The sequence below is a fragment of the Pituophis catenifer genome, unplaced genomic scaffold (assembly GCF_029215685.1).
Source record: "Pituophis catenifer annectens isolate HBS135680 unplaced genomic scaffold, rPitCat1.0.hap2 SCAF_1, whole genome shotgun sequence".
Taxonomy (NCBI): Eukaryota; Metazoa; Chordata; class Lepidosauria; order Squamata; family Colubridae; genus Pituophis; species Pituophis catenifer.
Window position 1 is genome coordinate 112,167,175 of NW_027256881.1, and position 24,804 is coordinate 112,191,978.

Consider the following 24,804-nt stretch of genomic DNA (forward strand, 5'->3'; position numbering starts at 1 on the left):
TAATGGGCATTTTAATCGTTCTTATTTTAAAATGTTTAATATTACCAACATTTTGGTAATGTTGGGGGAGGGGGCATGAATTCTGCCTGCTGCTTTCATAAGAAGCAAATGACAAAAATTTCCATTTCTTCTTCTTTATCCCTCCCCCCATCCTTTTTTTGTGTGTGTATGTGCGTGTGTGTGTTTTTTTCCAGGCAAGGCTCTGCCTTTTTCACGCTGTTCGGTCTGTTCTAGCCAACGGAATGAAGCTTCTAGGAATCACACCTGTAGATAAAATGTAATGAGGCAACTTCCTTGATGCTTTTTCTATGTATCGCTTATGAAGATGATCTGATCTCCGATTTGGACTTTGGCCTTTCCAGAGTGGTGGGAATATTCAGAAGCCCCTGTGACATGAATTTTTCTTCTCTATAATAAAGCCAGTTCCAGGTTTTATTGGTATTTGAATTAAATGGCTGTAATCCACCCACCATGTGGACCAGGCTGTAGGACTATGGCTTTGACCTGCTCTGAAAACCACTTGGAAATTTCAGCAGCTGTGCAATTGGCACCAAATAATAGTGCTTAAAAATTACATTTTTGATTGGCGTAGGAGGCTAATGCCTCCTAAGGCAGCATTTAACATCTAGCTGCCTGCAATTACTGCAAGTTCAATTCTCACCAGGCTCAAGGTTGACTCAGCCTTGCATCCTTTCTAAGGTAGGTTAAATGAGGACCCAGTTTGTGGGGGCAATAAGCTGACTTTGTATAAATATACAAACGTATGAAGGCTATTGCTTAACGCATTGTAAGATGCCCTGAGTCTCCGGAGAAGGGCGGCATATAAATCAATTTTTTTTTTTAAATGCCATTTTGTATTTTTGCAATACAAAGCTTTATCATTATGAGAATATTAGACCTATGGAGGGGTTTTTTTTTTCCTTTTTGTTCCTCATATGCACTTGGCTTGAAAGGTGGGCATTTTTTTTTAATATATGCAGTACATTTATTTTTAAAAGCTATCTTGCCATTATGAGTTATGGAAATCCTGTGGATGCCTTACCTGGTGCTTCATCTGACTTTAAAAACTTTTCAGACTTTCTTTTATGAAATAAGATGAAGCTGCTATGCTCCAAGGAAAATCACCAGCCTCTACCGGTAAAATTCTTTTAAAAAGCACCCTGTACATTTGCACAGTAGGCCATTGCAATCTGATGTTTTATTAAAGAACACCTGCCAGCCCTGGAAGCCATCTTTTTCTTTGGATCTTCAGGGCTGCCACATTTAGTGCTGTGGGAAACTGGGAGGGGGGATTGCATGGAGTGGTGGAGATATCTAGCCATAATAACATTCCTTTCTTTGAGAGTCAAGGACTTTTGGCCTGCACCTGGAGTGGCGTGACTGGGAGGCATCTCCAGTTGGGACAGTGCATTGATTAGATCATGTGATGGACATGTGGGTGCAGGGGAAGGGACTTGCAGTTTCTTTTGGGTGGGGAAAACCTGGAAGCTTTCAGATTTGGGTTTTCCCAGATGTGCCAATATGACATCTCTAATAAAATGGAACTTTGAGGAACTTCTAGCCTTGGAGTGTTCTTTTGTTGGGAGGTATAACTTGGAACCCTGACAACGCCATGTTTTAAACTACCTTATTTTTTAGCTTTTTGTTTAACCTACTTTTATTATTTTTATAAATAACTCAAGGTAGTGAACATACTTAAACTTTCTCCTCCTGTTTTCTTTTGGATACCAACTAGGGGTAACAAGGCAAGCACATTCCAATATTGGGATGAATGTTACAGTAGCCTAGCTACCCTAGTCAGTGATGGGGTGCGTGGATGGGGTATCTATAGTGGGTGAAATGCTCCCGGTTCAGACCGGATCGCCCAATCCGGTAGCGATAGCGGCAGGTGGTTCGGAGAACCGGTAGTAAAAATCCCTGCGCCCCCCCCCACCATGCCCAGCTGAGCCGCACGATCATTAGAGGCTTTTTTTTTTTTTACTTTTAAAAGCATTTTTTCTACAACCTCTTCCAATGAAAAAATGCTTTTAAAAGTAAAAAAAAAAGCCTCTGATGATCGCGCAGCTCAGCCTCAGTCAGAGGCTTTTCAAAGCATTTTTTTCTGCAACCTTTTGGCCGAAGAGGTGGTTAAAAAATGCTTTGAAAAGTCTCTGACGATCCCAGCTGAGTTGCCTGATCAGCAGAGGCTTTTCAAAGCATTAGAAAAAATGCTTTGAAAAGTAAAAAAAAAAAAAAGTTGGCCACGCCCACCACCAAGCCACACCCATAGAACCAGTAGTTACACATTTTACATTTCACCCCTGATCTATAGGACCATATAGCTCCTACTCCTCACTATAGAGAACATCAAATCTTGTATACCTCCTGATCCTCAAAGACTGTGCCTTACAGCTTTTTGGTATTGTGCCCCTTCAAAAATACAGACTAGAAATATTTATTACACTATACCAAACAGTGCTTTCTGCATATAACTGGATCTTCCAGGCTTTGGGAAATCAACACCAAGGTACAAATCAGGTTTGCTCCTGCAATGGTTCAGAAGAGAGGGTAACCTTGACAGTAAGAACAATCAGTGGAACGTCTTGCCTCCAGAAGTTGTGGGTGCTCCATCACTGGAACTTTTAAGAGGAGACTGGACAGCCACTTGTCTGAAATGGTGTAGGGTAGAGGTCCCTAACCTCTGGGTTGCTGCCCACTAGTGGGCTGTGAGCTGTTTGCAACCGCGCGAGCAGTGGGCGAGCATGTGCACACATGCTCCATTTGTATGAGTGGTGGTTGTGTGCGAACGCCAGTTGCACAAATGGGGAGTTGCGCGTGAGCGCTTGCCAGCTGCTTGCATGGAACCATCCCCATTCTCCCCTGCCCCGTCGATCTGTAAAAGAGGCCTACATGGAGATGCAGGGTGAAATGTTTATAGAAAACTTCGATCCCAATCTCCCAAAAAAGAATCTCATTGTGAAATATGTACTGTGAAGCTGGGCTACCTCTATTCTAAGAAAAAAATATGTCTCCATACCATTTTCACTGTAAAAATAAAGCATCCACTATCATGTTTACAATTGTACTTTTTCTTACTACAACACAAAAAAATACAAAGGTGCAGAACAAATAAAAGGCTTACTATGAAGTTTCTTCTCCTCTGTGGAGAGTAATTGCTAATGACAGTAACTTCTACTTATTTTCTTCCAGTAATCTCTGCAAATAGGCTTCTACACTTGGTTTCTCTGTACTTATTCCCCTGTTCTGTTGCCCCCTTTTCTTCCAAATGCCCGATAAATAACTACAGGTAGTCCTCAAGTTATGGCCACAATGAGTCTAAAATTTCCATTGCTAAGCAAGGTAGTTGTTAACTTAGTTTTGCACCATTTTCCGATCTTCCTTGCCACAGTTGTTAAGTGAATATCTGCAGTTGATTAATTAACCCGGTTGTAAAGGGGATCACATGACCCCAGGACACTGCAACCGTCATAAATGCTGTACATGCCAGTTGCCAAGCATTCCAAATTTTGTAGACTACAGGGATGCTGGAATGATTGTATGAAAAACAGTCATGTCACTTTTCTCAGTGCCATTGTAACTTCAAACAGTCATTAAACAAATGGTTGTAAGTTGAGGACTAACAGTATATAGCTGCGATGGCAAACCTATAGCAAGCGTGCCGTCACCAGCTGCTCTTTTGGTTTCCAGGGTGCGCATGGGCGTCGGCCAGCTGGTCTTCGCATGCACCGGAGCGCTGGAAATCCGAACACCAAGTGGCCAGAGCGCATGTGTGTGCCGGCCACCTGGTCTTTGGGTTTCCAGCACACGCAGGGGGTGCTCCGGTGTGCGTGAAGATCAGCTGGCCGGCACCCATGTTAACCCTAACACTAACCCATGCACACACAGGAAATCAGAAGAGCAACTGGTGACGGCACGCATGCCCAGAGAACCAGCTGGCCTTCACCGGCCAGCTGGTCTTCGCACACACCGGAGCACTCCCCGCGTGCGCCGGAAACTCAAAGACCAGGTGGCCGGCATGCGCATGCACGCATGCACGTTTTCCGGTTTGGGCACCTGGTGCCGAAAAAGTTCGCCATCACTGGCATATAGCATTGGCAGGTGGTATTCAAAATCTATCTTCTATTTTCCTTCCCCCCCCCTTTCATATTCAGTTGTTGTCCGAAGGTCTTGTCTTAAAATTTTCTCTTCCCTCCCAAAAAGTTGGGTAAGGCACTTTTACAACATCACAATGATTTCCTCCAAATTCTGGGCAAAGTAGGGCCAATCATTTCATTTAGAGTCAAACAGTCTAAAACAGAAGGAACTCTTATGCTCTGTTCATGACCAAATTGGAAGTAGTTACACTTGCTGGCTTTAAGGTTAAAAATCACTACTTGACATTTGATTTATCAGACTCTCATTCAAGCCTTGGTTTGGTTGGTTCCTTTTCTAACAACTCCATTTACAGAAATCATGCATTTTAATTTCTTAAAACCTCATGTTAGAAAACCTGCTAAAAGCTTTAAAAATGTTTCAGTATAAAAGTGAGTTGACAAAATCAGTAAATATAAACCTAAATGATATTTAATCCATAGGGCTTGTTCACCTTTCTCTAAAACGTATTTAATCAAATATTTTTTTAAAAAAAAAAACAAATCGTAACAGTGCACACACTAACCATACTGCACAAGAATGTATGTGTGTATTTACCAATTAATTCAATGCAGGAATAAATGTATATACAGTTGTCTATCCCCTTCCCTTTTACAATAGAAAATTCTTCAAAGAAATCACAGTATTTTTTTTTTCTCTTCCTCGTGTTTTTTTCAAAAAGTAGTGATCCTGGCTTCAGGATATTAAAAAATAAATTACCGTTTTCAGTTTTAAAGCTCCAGTAACAGCATTCTTCTATCTCACAACCATCACTGTGTTTTCCCCATTGCAACAATGATTTTTATCATTAAAGCAGTGTAGCACTTGGCTGGATCTTCATGTCGGGTATCCATGGAGAAAAAGACACTCTCCTTCCAATATAATTTTATGTTGTTTTGGTCACATTTAAATTTGAATTTCCTTGCAACCACAAGCATTTCTGGCAACAAAGCCTACATAAAATGTTACAACACAGGAGTAAATTCCACGGCCATCTCCCTATTTATGTATAACTGCCTTCTATTCTTTCTTGTCCACACAAGGCATCTTCAATAGGAAAAGACCAAAGTTTATAAGGAAAAGTGAGATTCTACAGATTAGCGAAGAATCTTCCCTTCAGTGTAGATTTTCATCCAATGAATAACTGACTTCATTTTCAGTCCCATCAGAAGCTTTCCATGAAGAATTGAAGGCTTTCTTTCAAAAAGAAAAGTGGGGGTGGGGACAGGCATACAAACTGTCTCTTTTACTTTTGTATTGCCTTTTCCATTCTTCATGAAGACAGACATCACACACTAGTAAGATTCCCTTTTGACGTTTTGGTTTCTGCTGGCTGGATTTTTGTTGTATCTTGCCGAGGCAATCCATACAGATATATTGAAACACAGACAAGCAGTGCTCCCAGAGAGAAAGTTATAGCTGGAAGGGAAACAGAAAATACAGTTTAAAAGTGTGCTGATCACAGCCTCGTCACTGAAAACATAAAAGAGCCTCGGTAGTACAGTGGTTTAAAGCACCCTGTTATTAACACAGCTGCCTGCAATTACTGCAGGTTCAAATCTTACCAGGCTCAAGGTTGACTCAGCCTTCCATCCTTTCTAAGGTAGGTTAAATGAGGACCCAGTTTGTGGGGGCAATAAGCTGACTTTGTATAAATATACAAAAGTATGAAGGCTATTGCTTAACACATTGTAAGCCGCCCTGAGTCTCTGGAGAAGGGCGGCATATAAATCAAATTAAAAAAAAAAAAAAAAAAGTCTGGTTTGCAGCTTTAGGAGCCGAGGTGGCACAGTGGTTAAGTGCAGTACTGCAGGTTGCTTCAGCTGACTGCTAGCTGCAGTTCAGCAGTTCAAATCTCACCAGACTCAAGGTTGACTCAGCCTTCCATCCTTCTGGGGTGGGTAAAATGAGGATCCAGATTGTTTGGGGCAATATGCTGACTCTGTAAACTGCTTAGAGAGGGCTGTAAAAGCACTATGAAGCGGTATATACTATTGCTATTGCTATTTAGATTATGAATTCTCCAAATGTATCACTGATTGTAACCTATCCCATGATATTGTGGATCATAAATGATTTAATGAAAACACAAAACAGTCCAAAGCTACTTACTGATTTGTAAACCGAAGAGAACGACTGATGCAACTGTAGAGAGGACAATGGCTGCTGCTGCAGAAAAACCTTTTAGAATGTTGTCTGTATATTTAACAACTACCGAAGTATAGAGGCCCCCAACACTGGAAAGAACTAGGACAAAGAGATGTGGTTAGGCCAATAAATTCTGACATGGTAGAAAGAACTATTACAGCATTTATTTGGAAGAATGAGCAAGGGAATTTAATTTAATTTAATTTAATTTAATTTAATTTAATTTAATTTAATTTAATTTAATTTAATTTAATTTAATTTAATTTAATTTAATTTAATTTAATTTAATTTAATTTAATTTAATTTAATTTAATTTAATTTAATTTAATTTAATTTAATTTAATAATTTAATTTAATTTAATTTAATTTAATTTAATTTATTCAATTTATATGCCGCCCCTCTCCGAAGACTCAGGGCGGCTCACAATAAAATCATTATAAAAAACATTAAAAATTAAAAACATTAAAAACATTAAAAACTCATGCACACCATTCATGGCCGGATCTCGCCAGATCATAAGAGCGAGATCAACGGCCCCAGGCCTGCCGGAAAAGCCAGGTCTTCACCGCTTTTCGGAAGGCCAATAGGGTGGGGATGGTCCGGACCTCAGGAGGTAACTGGTTCCAGAGAGTTGGGGCTGCCACAGAGAAGGCCCTACCCCGCGGGCCCGCCAGCCGGCATTGTTTAGTTAACGGGACCCGGAGGAGACGAACGCTGTGAGATCTTACCGGTCGCTGGGAGCTATGCAGCAGAATTTCTTGTTGAGTGCCAGTTTTGTCAACACAATTGCATGCCTGGGTGATATACTATGTACCACCATCTGAAGATTATACTTGCAGTTAATAATAGGTATTTACCCCATAACCACTGAACCCGATTTGGAATCTAAACAATGGATTGGCATGGTGGGGGGGAGGGGTGGACTTCTTTTTTGTTTTATTGCTTAGCCTCCATACACCACAGACGGTAGGATGGGATAACTGAAAGAAACAGAACTAAAATAGAGCTTATGTCAGCCTTGTGAGGTAGTCCAGACAAGAAGCACATCCAGAAGTACTAACTCTAACTTTATTGTAAGTTTATATTAACAGAATCTTGCAAGTCTGAAAGTCCCCACACTTTTGCCTTTACAGTCCAAGAACTTTGAGAGGGTCTTTTTTGAGACATATTTCTTATTTCTGACCCTTATTTCTTCTGCAGGCTAAGCTGCCATTTGTCTGGTTGTTGCCTAGTCTGTGGCTCTGCCTTCTATCTGCCAAGATCATTCCCACATGAATAAACAAAAATTAAAAGAATTATGCCTTTTGATGAATACTAGGAAAGTTAATAAGAAATTGGACTTTAAGCTTTGTAAATGTGTAAAAAACTGCTTTTAATTTTATTTCCATCTTCCCCAAAACAGATTATTGAATTTTGGCATTCTGCCATGGTGTGATTTTGAAAGGCACATACCTGTTCTCCAAAGGTTATCCCCCTTTGCATATTTGCTTACAACAGGGGTTTCAAACTCAAGACCTGTGGGCCAAATCCAACCCGCAGGGTGCTTAAATCCGGCCCCTGGGGCCAGCCTGGAAATATCAAAGGACCAGCCTGTGGGGCCTCTGCTGGCCAAAAACAGGCTGCGTGGAGGCCTCCTGAGGCCCCCTGGCGTCCCGTTTTGGCCTTCTCGGCCTCCTGCAGCACTCCGTGTGGCCTGTTTTTGGCCAGTAAAGTGCTGCTGGAGGCCAGGGAGGCCGAAAATGAGGTGCAGGGAGGCCGTATGAGCTCCCACGCCCTGTTTTGGCTGTTAAAGCACTGTAGGAGGCGTTCATCCTGTCTCCCCCCCCCCCACCTCCCGTTCTCCCTGCTACCAGCCCGCAGAGGAGAACTACAATGCTGATCCAGTCCTCAAAGAAATCCAATTTGATGCCCCTGGGTTACAACATATCCCAAAGACCAAGTCACAATTAGCCCTCAGTCTCCTACATCCCACATAGTTTTCCTCTAAATTTATTTTCACATTTCTCTCCCATTTTCTCACCACTTGGTATTTTGGCTGAGGTAGATGGAAATTAAAATCTAAAAGGTGCCTGGTTACCAACCTCCGCTCTATAATTTACAAGCTGTGTAAATTCAAATATCACCTGCATGTATACCTCAGCAGCTGACTTCCACAGTTTACAGACTCTAGCGGAATTAGCATTCATTAGATTTCTTATATTCTATAGATCAGTGGTTCTCAACCTTTTATTTACCACGGACCCTCTTTATTTTTTGTGGCCATGGACCATGGCCAAAATTTAACTCAGGATTTAAATCATATCATTTCTTCAAGCCTTCATGGACCCCATGTGACAACATCGTGCCCCACCACAGGGGTCTACGGACCACAGGTTGAGAACCACTGCTATGGACAATTGGATAAAAGAGGCTTGGGGCAAATCTCATTATGATTTTTGCAATGCTCTGGAATAAAAGGACCTTCTACAGACCATCCCCACACATTTCTCAATCTGACCTAATAGTACTGAGCAGAAAGGAATTATGATGTTTTATTCGATTTAAATTTGCTTCTTAGTCAATTAGATTGAGCTCATCTTTTGGATTGTGTTAATAATTACTTTTTCAAAACATTCCTACATTTGAAACAGTACTTCTAGCATTACTACAAACACATCACAAACAGTTAACAGGTTGTAACAATTACAAGTTAAGGTCAAGTACTTACAGATGACAAACCAGACATATGGCGTATAGCCATAAAAAAATCCTTTCTCCAGTACTTGAACTCCTTCAGCTGTGTAGACCCCAAGCAATGTCACTGCAATTCCAGAGAGATACATCTGGATGTTCCTCACCCATAAAGATGTATCAGAGCTTTTTAGTACTTTCTCAAAATACACTCCTGAAAGGAAAGTAGCAAAAGATCAATCTTGGAAAAGAAGCTCATCAATCAATCTATTTTAAAGATGAATAGATTATTAGTCTTTTATCGCTGAATGCTAAAGGCAGGCGTCCGTAGCTTTTTCTGAAAGCATTAATTTTCTGTCAGCCAAATTAAGGAGTCTAGCTGAATCATAACTTCCACAATGAACCGTATAGAAATATATCAAATATTTCTAGATTTCAATGAATACCACTTTAATGGTATCTACATCCCAAGCTAGCAAACTGCAAGATAAACTTCCTAGGCTTTGCATTTCTTCAAATTTTGCAAACAAAATGCAGATTTGGGGAAAAATCAACAACCATTCAAAATTACACAAAATTCCCAAAAGTTATGACCTGGCCTCAAAATTACGTCTGCTGCATCCCGTCCTACAATCATGTGATCACATTTCATGTGCTTGGCAACTGGCTCATATTTATGAACATCTGCAGTACCCTGTGGTCATATGACCACAATTTCCAACAAGCAAAGTCAATGGCAGGAAGTTGCAAATCCATCATAACAAGCCTTTCCTTAGGAGGCTTGCAAACAAGTTGATAGACAGGTCAGAACTACACAACTCAGGTGAGTTGGGCGGGTGGCGCAAATGCAGGGGGGCATGCAGGTGGTTGCTGCCACGTGCAGTCAGGCAGGAACTGAGCCCTGCCATATGCCACAAATGGAAAGCATATAGGCGGTCATCACCATACGAAGTGAATATATCAGAGTGTACAGTAGGCACTGTCATGCATGGGAACAACCGAACATATAGCTGAGCACTGCCACGTAGTGGAGGTGCAAGCAGCTGGGGTCTGGGCACTGCAACAGGTTGAGAGTGCAGTGGGGTGCATGGATGGCTCCTTAGGGGGAAAAGCAGTGGGAGTGGGAGACCTTGTCTACTGCTTTCTCCACTGAGTTTGCATGTTGAAACCGGCAAGAAGAAGTCACAAATTGCAGACATGTGAAGTCCTTACTTAATGGCCCATGATCCTCACTTAACAATGGCAATGGGAACTGCCAGGATTGTCATCACTAAGCAGTGTGACTATGTGACATTGTGTATTAAAACCTTGTTGCGGAGCAATGGAAATCCAAGCCGCAATGACTGTTGAGCGACAGTGCTAGTACAAGAGTTATCAGATAAGCTAATACCATGCTTAATGTTCTGTGTTTTAGTTATTACCTGCAAATCCTGAACATAGAACAGCAATTGCTATTGCTCCAAATCCTAGCAGTGGATTCTGTTCCACCTAAAGAGGTAATAAAGAAGAAAATCCATTTATTTATCCTCTATTGGCATCTCAAAATGATTTATTAAGCTAGAATAGGTTTGGGTAACCCTGTACTGTTTGCCTATGACTTGAAGGGCAACATTTGATATGCTACAAATATATAATCTCAAGAAAATAAAGTCAGGTACCCAATCCTTCTGGACTAAAGAAGGGAATGGCCTCAATCACTGCACGCAGGTACCTTATTTCTATTTTTGTAAGGTTTGCTGTTCTTGTCCTTTAGCTATTGTCATTGTCATTTGCATTACTATTAGACAAATAAGTAGTATTTCATTTACCTATAATCTATCTTCTACAGTTGCATTCTGCACAGTTGCATTTTGATGGATTAATTGAATTCTGTTAAAGAAGTAATAGGGAACAAATCTGTAAAACTGATTCTGGATGAAAATATCAGCTATTTTGGACACAGAGTGGAAGTGCAGGTATTTTTCATAGATCTCACTCAAGTCTCATTAAATTCAATGAGTCCAATTGCCAAGCAAATATGCACAAGATTGGGGGGTTTTTTTCCCACCAGATCTCACTTTGCATTTACGTAACATGTAAAGTAGTTTATTATGATCCCAGACAGGAATTGGAAACCTTTGGGTGCATTGGGATTAAGTTATTTCATCAGATTCTTAAACTAAATTCAGAAACTTTTGCCATTAGTTCACACTTATCTCAGGGTCAGAAAGAAGGAAACAGTGGAGGCAAAAAGAGAAAGGTCAGAAAGGGAAAAAATGCTAGAGAGTAACATAAGAATTTCCTGATAGTTCTGAAATCACTCATTCCTCATTTCAGCTCCCATAAAAATTGAACCAGGGGATAGCTGGCCTTTACTGAGAAAAAAAAAAAGGCGAAGTGCTCTTGTCCCAAAAAAACTCGGGACAAGTTTAAATATGTTTAAATATTAAACTATAATTTGATGCATGTGAACTTCTGTTAAACATTCAACTATGGAACATAGGTTTCTAGTTCATCGTTCCCTAAAAATCTGCTGTTCTTTGTACAAGTTGCCATTTTTTTTTCCTATAAGAAAAATGAAATTTAAGGCTCCCAGGGAGGGAGAAAACTTACTTGAACTTTAGTAGCCTGAGCTGGTTTCCACTGCACAAGCGTGACTCCACCACACAGCATAAACACCGAGAACCACTGCAATCGACTAAGGCTACGGTTCAGCATCAGGACAGTACATAAAGCTGTGCAGGGGATTTTCAGTTGGTACGTCACCTAAACCATTCGATTTAAGACATGTTTTATTTCAGAGATGCATAATAGCAATAGCAATAGCACTTAGACTTACATACCGCTTCATAGTGCTTTTACAGTCCTCTCTAAGCCGTTTAGAGTCAGCATATTGTCCCCAACAATCTGGGTCCTCCTTTTACCCACCTCGGAAGGATGGAAGGCTGAGTCAACCTTGAGCCTGGTGAGATTTGAATTACTGAACTGCAGCTAGCAGTCAGCTGAAGTAGCCTGCAGCACTGTACTCTAACTACTGAGTCACCTCGGCTCTTAATAATAATCCCATCTATAAGGCACAGAAAAGCCTTCCAAAAATATTTTTAATATAGAGACAAGTAAGGAAAAAGTGATTATTACATCATTCAACTGATATGGAGACTAATATTAATCGCATATGGTTAAATGTAATTGTTTTGATTACCAGTAAGTGACCAATTATATCATTGTTATTGTTGCAGTGTCACTTCTATGCAGTGTGATTTGCAACGTTCTATTTAAATGCCAAATATAGTTGTCACCAATCAAAATTGCACACCTGGGTCATCTTCAATTTTGCCTATGGCACTGAATGCCAGGTAGCAAAAATAATCATTTGCTTCCCGATGTTCCAACATTTTGTATTTTCCCTGTTATTTTTCAGTAATGAAATGGTTAAGACAACTCATTAAATTACCAACTTCTCTCCCTACTACATCAAAAATTCGCACAACAATTATGGAGGACCGAAAGCACTTCACTTATGGAAGATTTCTATTATCTTTCTTTCTTGACATTTCCTTCAGAAGTATATAGCCAAAAGGGTAAACTATTTTTACTGGAAAATAAAAAATTGTCCCATGATGGCGAACCTATGGCACGCATGCCAGTAGCAATATCAGTGGGCATGCCAGCTCAGCTCTGGCATGCATGCACATGCCGGCCAGCTGATTTTCGGGCCTTCTGGGCCCACCAGAAGTAGGGAAACAGGCTGTTTCCTGCCTCCGGAGGGCCTGGGGGAGGGTGGGGGTGGGGAAGGCCCATTTTTCTTTCTTACCTGCTCCAGATCCTCTCTATGCATCTGGGAAGGGTGAAAACAGTCTTTCCCATTCGCTCGGAGGCCCTCCAGAGGCCTGAAAGGGCCCATTTCCCAACTCCCGGTGGGACAGGAAGTGACGTTTTTTGCTGTCCCCAGCCTCCAGAGCCTCTCTAGGAGTATACCAGGCCATCGCGTGCCAGGAGCGGGGGGGGGGATTTGCGTGCGCATGCGCGGGGGGGCGCATAGAATCATGGGTGTGGGCACGCACACGCGCGAACCTCCCCCACCCACCCCTCTCCTGGCACGCGATGGCAAAAAGTTAGCCATCACTGCCCTAGACATTGCAACAACCATTGACTGAAGAATGCTCACATCTGTGTCTTTAGAGATTTTCAGTCATATAGGTCATGGTTGTCCCAAAGGTGCTTTTCCAAAAGGCAATTGGACTTTGTTTTTCCTTGAAGATGTTTCACTACTCATCCAAGAAGCTTCTTGAGTTTCAGGACAGTATATTTCACTTCTTGGCTGAGAAGCGAAACATCTTCAAGGAAAAACAAAGTAAGTCCAGTTGCCTTTTGGAAAAGCACCTTTGGGACACCGACATGTGTGTGAACACCGGCTTCTGACTGACATGGCAAAGGATTCAACTTTCAAACATCACTCAAGTTACCTGATAAACTGCTGCATCCAAGTTGCTGAGAGCCAGGAAGGCCATATTATTCTGAACAGCATACACAACCGAAGGAACACTTAATTTCAACAATTCTTTAGGACTGCCTAAAACATTTTCTTTCAAAGACATTGACAATCGACCCAGGCTTCCAGTCTCCCTGAGGAAAATAAAAAAAGGAAAATATTTTAGGAGAAATAGGACTACTACTACTTCTTTTTCCAAATAATTTTATTAAGAATTATAAATGAACAGAATAGAAGTGAATACAAACTGCAAAAAATGCAAACAGAAAAATACAAAAACTGCACTCATAAACCAGCTGTAAAAACAGCAGTTGGTCTACTCAGGAAGAACAGCTGTCCGGAATCATGTGGATGATCTTAATAATCTCTTAATAATGGCTTGCTAGTCAGTGAAAGGCAGCAAGGCATCAGCTCACCATGGTGCTTAGAGGAAGTCAGGATTCCCACTTCTTATAGTAGCGAGGTACGGGCATTATATAGGTTCAAATTCAGTCTATTTCGGTCTTTAACCAGAAAAAGGCCATTGGAGAGGTCTGTGTTCAGAACCTTCCCTTTTGCCAAAGTTGTTTCCCAGCAGTTTCAGTGAAAACAATTCCATTTGAGATGAGCTTGATAGAATTCCATTTTGTTAACATGCATTAACCAACCAGATGATTCCTGAGAAAGTGCAAAAGGCAGGACACTTTCTTAATCTATCCTGTCAGACAATTTGGATTGGTCTACAGTAATTTTGAATAGGTCTTCCCTTGCCCTTAAACATCTTTCCCATTATCATCCATTATGGTGACTGCCATATTTGCTCATGCTCCATCATGTATAGAGTTTGGTTCTCTGTGAAGGATAGGGTGGGGGGAGGGCAGGAGGGAGACCACATAAGAAAAAACAAAATGTCCTAGAAGCAAGGTTTTATTTTTATTTATTTATTAAATTTATTAGATTTTTATCCCGCTTTTATTACTTTATAAATAACTCAAGGCAGCGAACATGCATAAATGTCTCGGTATTTAGAAAACTATACTTATTGAAACTCTGATTTCAGAATAACTCAAACTTTTCAGAGATAATTAAGACTCAGTGTCAAAAAAACTAAAAAAAAAAGAAGACTTGGTGTCAGAATGTATCTCTCTTGGTAACAATGCCAAATGCCCAATTTTAGGAGATGTAGGGACATGTGGCCAGTTGTGGAACCTATTCTCTCACCAGCCCCACCTGGATGCCATTTTTCCTTCCCATCTAGGATTCCTTTCAGTGCCTAAATCAATTGAAAAGAAAGTAATTTCAGGGAATAGACTGTGGAGAGGGTACCATGTTCTTATAGCTGATACCACTGAGGAATTAATAGTTCATTATAAATCTTTTACACCAGCATTCTCCAACTAATTGCCTTCCAAAATGCATTTAGACTGTATCATCTCCATCATCATGGTCATGACAAAGGAGGTTGGTTTGAGTTGCTGACCTATATCCCTAGAGAGTACGATGCCGACTCCTCAATGATGGCTTCTTAAGAAATTCAGCATACACAGAAAAAGAAAAACAGGAGAGTTTATTTGTACGATGTATCTAAGCATCAGACGGTAATATATCGCAACAAGGGAACAATTATTGTCTAAATATTGTCATGACCAGCAGTCTATGTATGCCACAAAGGCAGCATAGTACAATATGTGGCAAATTCAAGGCAGCAGTTTGAAGTACCACTAAATAAAGGCAGCAAGTTATAAATTTCTTGAGACTGTTTTCAGGTTCTTTTTGTTACATGAACTCTAAGTTTGCCTTGTTCAAAAGCTCTAAGGAAGAACAGCATGAACAAACTGCCAATCTTTAAATGCCCTCTTGTAAGAATACAGGATCTTTTTGAATGTTTGTGAAGAATCATGCCTGCACTAAATCACTTCTGTCCAAGTTTCAGAATTTAACTCACACTAACATTCTGGTCTTTAGCCAGAACAATGAACAGGTATTTGAGTGATGACATGTTTATTAAGCTGCTGGGAGAAAAAAAAATCTAGAACAAAAACTCAATCCAGAATGTTCTGTTTGCTTTGAAAATAATCTGTTTAAAGAAGCAAATCTAACATAGTGTATATGAATCATAACAGGAACTATGGGAGGGGTTTTTTTAAAGGAAGAAAATAAATAAGAGAAGAGCAAGTAAATTTATCATCTGACTATCCTCACCAATATTCATACTTACTTTGCTAAAATGCCCAAACTTAGGAATAATTTGATAACTTCTGTAATGCAAACAGCTGTGGATGAAAAGTACAGAACTGCTCCGGTTGTTCTTGTATATCGCAACGCTACTGTGTATGTTGCAGCCACTAAGGTCATCACCGTCAAGCAGTACAACTTAAAAAGTAGGCTGACATTTTCTGAAAAAGCAAAAGGATCCCTCTGTGAAATATAAGAATTAAAACCCCCACCTTCAACAGTCACAAATAAGGTCACATGAATCAACCTGATCTTAAATACAGAGGGAGGGAGGGAAGGAGGAAGGGAGGGAGAGAGAAAATAAATTTTAGATACCCCAGCAACGATGACAGCTGGCCATCTACAGAGGAATATCTGGTAGCCATTAGAGCAGAGTTTCTGAAACTTGGCAATCTTAAAATGTCGGGATTTCAACTCCCACAGCTCGCTGAGGCATTCTGGAAGTTGAAGACTGCCAGTTTTCAAAAACACTGCATTAGAGGGTGGTACACAAATCTTCACAGGCATCATATATAACAATTGTTCAGGTTGGTCAGGTCTGTTTCACAATGTGCACTGGAACAACTTTTCCCTATGTCTAAGTCAGGGGTCAGCAACCTGTGGCTCTTTCACCCCTCTGCTGCGGCTCCCTGTCACTCAAAATATCACTCACAGCTGCCAATGTGTGACACTTGCCGGCATGCGATTTATTGAGCTTTTCAGCCCCCAGTAGGCCAACCATGGATAAATCCAAGAAAAGTTTCAGAAAAAAACAGAACATTTAATTCAACTACATATGCTAGTTTTGTGGCCCCTCAAGAAATAGTCAGGCACGGGAAGGGTTTTGTGGCTCCCGGTGTTTTCTTTTTCTGTGGGAAACAGGTCCAAATGGCTCTTTGAGTGTTTAAGATTGCAGACCTCTGGTCTAAGTCAACCACTATTTTTTTCATGATCGTTACCATGGCATCTCCCACCTAAACAACCTATTTGGGAGGAATGCAATTTTGTGTCCCACTATTACTTCTCTTCTATGCCAACCAACATAAAACAAGAGGGTGGGAGCCTGGTTCAAAGTGAGCTGTCCTGGAGCAAAAAGCTTCATATCTTCATATCTTGGGGGGTGGGTGGGTGTTTAGTTTAAGTAGGTAATTGTTGACTCCGGCAACTGCCTAAACTAGTCCCTGCAGTTTTTCTTTACTTCACCAAGTTTTTCAGAAGTGGCTTGCCCTTGTCTCCTTCTTAAGTTGAGAAAGAGTGACTGGTCCAAGGTCATCTAGCTGCTGTATGCAATTGGCTCTCCTCATGTCTCTAGTGATTAACATCAGGATATTCACTGCATAGCATCTCATAAAGATATATCTAATTCTATCCAATTTTTCAGATAGGATAATCTGGAATTTTATTTCTTTGTACAGATTTTGTTTTAATAATTATATAAGAAATTAAGAATTAAAAATCCTGGCAACATCCAGTTCCAGGTAATGATTTAGAATTGGTACCATCTCTAATTGTCAAGGAAGACTAGTGGTGTTTGCCTTAAATTCTTTGCTTTATTTCTACAAGGTTTTTTTTGGTATACCCACAACACTGTATATATAGATCATTATACCGTTATTTTAATACAGCTTTGCATTCCCAAATCCAGTCACTCAAAACATTTATTCTTTCAAGGGAGTTCCACCTTATGTAATTATTCCTCCAAGGTATTACAGGTTACACTTTGCAATCATATAATTTATGCTCATCTTTTAAAGATAAGATCTCATTTGCTTCAACATGTGGCCCGTGAGGCTAAATTCTACAGCAGATACAAGTATCACTCAGTGCAATCAGGTGATAAACAGCATTATTAAACGTTTTTCTTCCGTTTTGACTAGTAACAAGGAAACTTACTTTTCATATTATTGGGGGCATGTTGTTTATTCTGTTTCCAGGACAGAATGCAAGAGTGTTACACATGGTGCCTACGTGGCAAAGTGATTAAATAAAATTAAGAGAAAGAATTGTTTAACTATTTAAAACACTAAATTGCAGAGATGCAACGATATAACCATATGAAGTTATAATTTAACTTTGACTTCAAAATAGCATTGCATATTTATAGCATACTACTTCATAAAGCCAATTCAGTTTTTTTTAAATTGACCATATTTTTTTTTATTGCAAAAGTTTTACAATTACATTTTCACCCTTCCCCCCCCCCCCTCAACCCACCCCAAACTTCCCAGCCTCCCTAACCCACCCTAACCCACCCCTCCCCCCGGACTTCCGCACAATATACTCATGTTAAGTAAAAAAAAAATAAAAAAAACCCTCCTATATATAAAACTTGTATAAAACTTGAACCGCTCCTTCCCCCCTATAATTTTTCATCTTCATTACATTAAAAAAATTTCTATCATAATATAACATTTTCAAATAAAAGCTATTTGATATTTCCTAGTTTGATATTTGTTCTGAACATAATCTATCCACTTTTTCCATTCCCATTCATAAGTCTCTTGTGAACAGTCTTTTAAATATGCTGAAATCTTCGCCATCTCTGCAAAACTGGCCATCTTCAAAGTCCATTCCTCGATCGTGGGCAAAGCTTCATTCTTCCAGTATTTACGTATCAATAGTCTCGCAGCTGTTATCATGTACAATATCAACTTTGTTTCACCCGAAGTAAAACCCTTAACTATACCCAATAAAAACAATTGTGGAGAAAATTGAATTTTTTTCTTCAAAACATTCTGCATGACCCACCAAATTTTTATCCAAAAAGCCTTAACTTTCCTACAAGTCCACCAAACATGAAAATATGTAGCATCTAAACAATCACATCTCCAACATTTTGGCTGAACATTAGGGTACATACACGACAATTTTTGGGGGTCTAAATGCCATCTATAAAACATTTTATAGAAATTTTCCCTCAAATTCTGTGACTGTGTGAATTTAACATTCTGAACCCAAATTTTTTCCCATGTTTCCAACATCACTGGTTCCTCAAAATTTTGTGCCCACTTAATCATACAATCTTTAACCAATTCAGTTTCTGAATCCCTTTCTAACAAAACATTATAAAGCCTTTTAATATGCATTGGACCTTTCTCTTTTATGTGTCTAACCAATTCTTCCTCATGCAACATAATACCAGTTTTTTGGTCCTCTTTCCATCTCAATTGTAGTTGATTATATTGTAACCAAGTTAAGTTAATCCCTTCGTCCAACAGTGTCTGTAATGTCTTCAACTGCCATCTGCCCGCATCTGTAAAAAGAACCTCTTTGTATAAAAACCCCCCGAGTGACATTATATTTGTATTCCACATAATATGACCAAGATCCAGCCATAGTGGTATTTTATAATCCCATTTGAATCGGTGCTTCTTCCAAACTCTCATCAAAGAATCTCTAAGTATATGGCTTTTAAATACTTTATCCATTTTGTTGTCATAAAATAAGTAAGCATGCCATCCAAATTCAAGATCAAAACTTTCTATATTCAGTATTCCAGTCTTTTTCCTTCCAAACCAATCACTTGCTAGAGTCAAAGCTGCTGCTTCATAATATAACTGTAGGTTTGGAAGTTTAAGGCCTCCCCTTTCTGGAAAATCTTGCATAATTTTCAATTTCACTCTCGGTTTTTTCTCGTTCCAGACAAACTTATTCACTCCAGTTTGCCACACTTTCAGTTGTTTATCACTTTTAAGCACCAGAATCATTTGAAACAGAAAAAGAAATCTTGGCAAAATGTTCATCTTAACTGCTGCTATTCTTCCAAGTAAAGACAGCTGCAGTTTTTTCCAAGTCTCCATATCTTTCTGCACCTCTCGCCACAACAGCTCATAATTATTTTGAAACAGTTTCATATTTGATTCTGCAACCTGAACTCCTAGATATTTTACCTTTGGTACAATCTCAAAACCTGCCCTCCTTTCAAGCTCGTGCTTAAGATCTTGTGTCATATTTTTAGCTATCATCTTAGTTTTTTTCTGGTTCAATCTAAAACCTGAAACTTTACCGTAGTCTTGTATAATGCCCTTCATCTGGATTATTGATTCCATTGGCTGTGTTAGGGTAACGACCAGATCATCTGCAAATGCTTTTATTCTATAATCCTCTTGCCTTATCATTATACCTTTCAAGATATTAGTCCCGTATTGTATTTAACAAGACTTCTAGTGTTAGAATAAATAGCAATGGGGATAACGGACATCCCTGTCTTGTTCCTTTTTGAATTTTAAACTCTGTTGTCAAACTTCCATTAATAATAATCTGTGCCTTTTGCTCTTGGTAAATTGCTGAGACCGCTTGTATAAATTGGTCCCCAAAGTCCATCTTTTTAAAAGTCTTTAATAGAAAATTCCAATCCACTCTATCAAAGGCCTTTTCCGCATCCAAAAAGACCAGCACTGTCGGAAAAAGAAGTATAATCCAATTCTTTTGGATTATGTATTCTCCAAATATCTTTTAATTCCAAGTCTTCTTTCATGTCAAAAAAAGTCTGTGGTAGTCTAATCCTGGATTTCGCCAAGCTCTTTTTATCTAGTTTAGAATCAATTACTCCATTCCAGTCTCCCATTATTAAAATAGATCTATAGTCCCATTGCAGTATTTTAGTATGTAACATTTTATAGAAATGATCCTTCCGGTTTGTTCGGACTTCCGGTTTGTTCGCCGCCAGCGAAGACGGTCTCCTTTTAAGGACCGCCAGCCCCGCTGTCTGTAGAGCCGCTTCGATACCTAGAAGCGGCTTGAAAACTCCAAAAATCCGAAGGATTGCAGGAGGAGAGAAGGCAAGGTACTGGTTGAGCCCCTGTGAGCCCCCAGAGAATCGCTGCTGGGGAGGAAACAGGCGCGGCTCCCTCTCAACTTGCCAGACTCCGGACGGCGTGGGACGATTCTGCTCTCCGCAGAACAAGCTGGCTGCTGCAAACGTTTTATTTGAATGAATCCAACTTGAATAATCAGCGGAAGTATCAACTTGAACCCCCAAACTTAAAAACTGCAAGTATTGATGTTTTGGTGACTTTTTAAACTAAGAGAAAATACGAGCGTGTTAAATTGATTTGAAAAAAAATGGCGCCCAGCAACTGAGCTAACAAGCTAGTGAAAGTGATTCTCTGAAGTTACTCTGATCAGTTACAAAGTTACTCTGCCTGTAACACAGAGCAATAGGAGAAGAGGAAAAAAAATTTTCTTTAAAATCTGAGTTTGCTCAGCTTAGTTTCTATCTGATTAAACCTGGGGGACTTTTTTAGAAGCCTTTGTGGAGGTGGAAAAGGAAAAAAGACTTCCCTTTTCAGAAAAACCAATCTACGTGGCAGGATGGCTTCAAAGAAGCAGGAAGGAAAGGCAGCGGGGGGGGGGATCCCACACACACAAACATGAATCACAGCCTCCCTCTGTTCAACAAACTCAGAAAAAAGACTTTGACTTTGAAAATTTAAAAGAATTTATATCCCAGGCTTTGGATGATAAATTTCAAAAATCCCAACAGGAAATAGATGATAAACTTCAAAAATCTCAACAGGAAATTATGCAGGAAATTAATGAAATTAAAGATATAGTGAAACAGGATTATGGCAAGTTGACTAAAAAAATATCAGATGTGGCGTCTGGCCTTGCAGAATTTATTATTAAAGTGGACTCTAAAGTGGAAGAATTTAAATCAGAAGTCAATGTTAAGATGAAAGACAATGATTATAAAATCTCTGATGTTGATGATAAAATGCAGAGAGTTGAAAACGAAATTGTAATGATGCAATTCAGGGCAATGGAATTTGCAATAAGGCTTCGAGGAATTAGGGAGGATGACAGACAGGATTTGAGACAGATTTGTGCTGAGGCTTTGGCGGTGATATTAAAAATTAATCCTGATGTGGTTTTTTACAAAATAGACAAAATTTACAGAGTGAATTCCTGGGTGGCCAGACAAAGACAACTGCCTAGGGATGTGGTGATATATTTTACAGACAGAGCAATAAGAAATGACATCCTGCAAAAATCTTTTCCAACCTCTGTGCAAGTGGGGGGCGCACAAATTGGACTTTTCAAAGAACTACCACCTAAAATGTTGAAAGCCAGAAAAGATTTTGGCTTTCTAGTAAAAGAATTGCAAAAACAAGAGATACCATTTCGGTGGGATGCCCCAACTGGTATAATTTTGAAGTATAAGGGAGAAAGACATCATTTGAATACTGTTGAGAAGGCGGAGCATTTTTATACTACTATTTTTAAAGAAAGAACACCATCTCCACGTACATCTACAGTGCTGGAGATTAAGGAGAGTGATAAGAAGCAACTCCAGCAAGAATTGCAAGAACAGTCTAAGCAGGTGGAGTTAGAGGAAACACAGGGTGCTGAAGGAGGTTTCTTGGAGGAGCCCCTGTTAGAATCTTCTCCAATCTTGGACCCGGCTCGGATGGTTGAAGTTAAAGATCAGCGCATAACTCGTGCAAAATCTAAGCAACTTAAAGAAAAGCAACAACAGGAAAGACAATATAAAAAGGGAGCTAAGAGCACTACACAAGAGACTGAAGCCATGGGGGGAGCAAGACCGAAGATTCCGGAAGATATTCAGTTATTCTGCTCGTTGCTTCAGAAAGATAAAGATGATGATTAAATGTTTATCCTGGAATGTGAATGGGTTGAACTCAGTACAAAAAAGGAAGAAGTTATTTGCATACTTGAGACAATTTAATAATGATATAATTTGTTTACAAGAAACTCATATCACAACTCAAGATCAAAAATATTTGATAAACTCTAAATTAGGAACACATTTTATATCTTCAACTTTGCAAAAAAAGAATGGTGTGGTTATTTATGTAAATAAAAGACTAACAGCTAAAATTATAGAAGCAGATGAAGATGGTAGGTTTATAGCAATTGAATTGTTTACAGTAAATGGTCAAATTCTTTTGATTGGAATTTATGCTCCCAACCAACAACAGGATCAAATTGACCATATTATTAACAACCTTGCCAAACTACTAGTGAACCAAAACTGTTTATATATATATATATTAAGCCTACATATGAACATGCCAAAACCTGAATGAATCTGTAAACTGTGAACCACTTTCACAAGGAACTATTAGAAATACAGAGAACAGCTGCATTTAAATTAGGAATCCTCCTGGCACAAATCTTTGAAAGCAAGAGATATCCTAGTTCTCTCAAAATGAACTGAGATCAATGAACAATTTGTGTACTTTCTTCACATGTCCAGATCATTGTGAAAATTGTCTTCATTTTCTACAATTTCTAATATAAAATCTAATTTGCTAATCAAAATATAATTTTATTCCATAGTTAGCTCATATGCTTCCAAACTAAGTTCCTATATTATTGTATTATTTCAGCCCTGATCCAATTCATATGTAAAGAATAAATCTTATCACACACTTGACAACAGAACATTTACTTGATTGCAAACAAGAATGGGAGAAGTAGTCATTAGATCTGGACATCACTTGTACAAATTAAGCATTATTTCCACAGAGTAAACTATCCTCGCAACAGCTCTTAAGTCTTATTTTAGCAATACAGACGGGACGTGAAAAGGCATGCATTTTTCCGTGCCTAAAGGCTCTTAGGGACCAGATACTCCAACCAAAATCACTCCGATCATTTTTCCCAACATGGGACCACCAGATCTATTGGACTTCCAAACCTATCATTCCCAGCCAGCATGTTTTTTTTTAAAAAAAAGTCCAAATCACTCCGACCATTTTTCCCAACACCACCAGATCTATTGGACTTCCAAACCTATCATTCCCAGCCAGCATTTTTTTTTAAAGTCCAATACATCTGAAAAGCTTTGGTTGGGAAAATCTGTTATAATGCAACGGAACAGCTATCCACAGACAGCAGAATGGGTGGCAACAAATGGATGTCGGCTTGCGCCTTATTTAAATTAGCCATCTTCTTCTTCTAATCAGACCTGGTTCCATTCGGGGGGTGGGGGGTGGAGGGGGCTTTAGAATTCCGCCTTTTGCATATGGAATCCCCCACCCGCACGTGGGGATGCCCAACCATTAACCCCAATGAAATGGATCGCTCTCTTTCCGCACAAGTGGTAAAAGCGGAGTCGATCGGAGCAGCTAGTTTTGCGATCCGAGTACCAGGCGGGATCAAGCATTAGGATCCGAGGCTCGCTTCGCTTACCTTTCGGAGGCGCCATAATAGCCAAGAGAAGGAATCAATTGGCAAGCGAATAAGCCCGCCCAGCCAATCAGTCCAATTTACCATAGAGAGCTATAGAAGTCAACTAGAGGGTCCGTTCCGGTACGCGTCGCTTCGATCCTGCCGCCGGAAAGAGAATTAGACCGAAGCTTTCCGTGGAGCTCCTCAAAGGGAGTCAATCGTCTATTCCAGGAAGTGGGTTTGTATTGGTGTTGGCAGAGCTGTTCCTTAAAGGGACAGGACGCCAGGAAAATCTTATTTTTAACATCAAGACCGATTTCAGCTAGCCCAATTGAGCAACTTCTAAGACATGCGGACTTCAAATCAGCCTGCTGGTTGGGGAATGCTGGGAGTTGAAATCTTAAGTGTCTTAAGTGTCTATATAGGGAGATTCTCAGTCATCCAGGTCATGATTGTCCCAAAGGTGCATTTTTCAAAAGGCAACTGGACTTTCTGGTTTTTCTTTGAAGACGTTTTGATTCTCATCCAAGAAGCTTCTTCAGTTCCAACTGAATGGTGGAGATCTTTTTTCTTCAAGGAAAAAACAATAAGGTCCAGTTATCTTTTGGAAAAGAAAAAAAAAAAAAGCACCTTTGGGTCCATGTCTTAAGGTTGGCAAGTTTGAGAAACACTGAGCTAGTAGAGCGAGGGTAAGGTCTTCTTGTGTCTTTTGTTTTGGGATGGACGTATCACTGTCCAGTGCCATCTTTTACAGCCGGGATTTCTCCCAATGAAAAGAAGCAACTTCTAGAACAGTATTTGTTAAAGTGTAGCCTGAGGATTGCCAGAGACAAGCTCGATCTCAAGGGTCCGCTAAATCAAAATTATTAGCCAAATATTTGCAAAAAACGTAAAACGACATCACTCTTGTCGTCATTATGTTAAAATTACGGTATCAGGTTTTTCATGAAAAAATACGTTAGTACCTAATGGGTTTATTACTGTTAATTTTACATGGTTCAATAAAAAATTTTCTGCAAATGCATCAATTTAAATTTTTAATATGGTAAATATC

The 24,804-nt window shown here is 39.7% G+C and overlaps 2 protein-coding genes across 2 annotated transcripts in view; one reads left to right on the plus strand and one right to left on the minus strand.

Moving 5' to 3' along the window:
* Positions 1-1,554, plus strand: part of RARS2 (arginyl-tRNA synthetase 2, mitochondrial) — a 33,910-nt gene extending 32,356 nt beyond the window's left edge. Inside the window, exon 20 of the mRNA XM_070954073.1 lies at positions 195-1,554. Within this exon, the coding sequence (XP_070810174.1) occupies positions 195-281 (87 nt within the window). The 3' untranslated portion in view covers positions 282-1,554. The remainder of the gene's footprint in view (positions 1-194) is intronic.
* A 3,085-nt stretch (positions 1,555-4,639) lies between these two features.
* On the minus strand, positions 4,640-23,945 carry SLC35A1 (solute carrier family 35 member A1). The gene is made up of 8 exons (XM_070954082.1): positions 23,772-23,945; positions 15,619-15,796; positions 13,396-13,555; positions 11,543-11,695; positions 10,372-10,438; positions 8,988-9,164; positions 6,244-6,378; positions 4,640-5,550 (listed from the first exon to the last, which is right to left on the minus strand). The coding sequence occupies exons 1-8, from the start codon at positions 23,785-23,787 to the stop codon at positions 5,420-5,422; spliced, it is 1,017 nt and encodes a 338-aa protein (XP_070810183.1). The 5' UTR covers positions 23,788-23,945; the 3' UTR covers positions 4,640-5,419.
* Between the last annotated feature and the right edge of the window lie 859 nt (positions 23,946-24,804).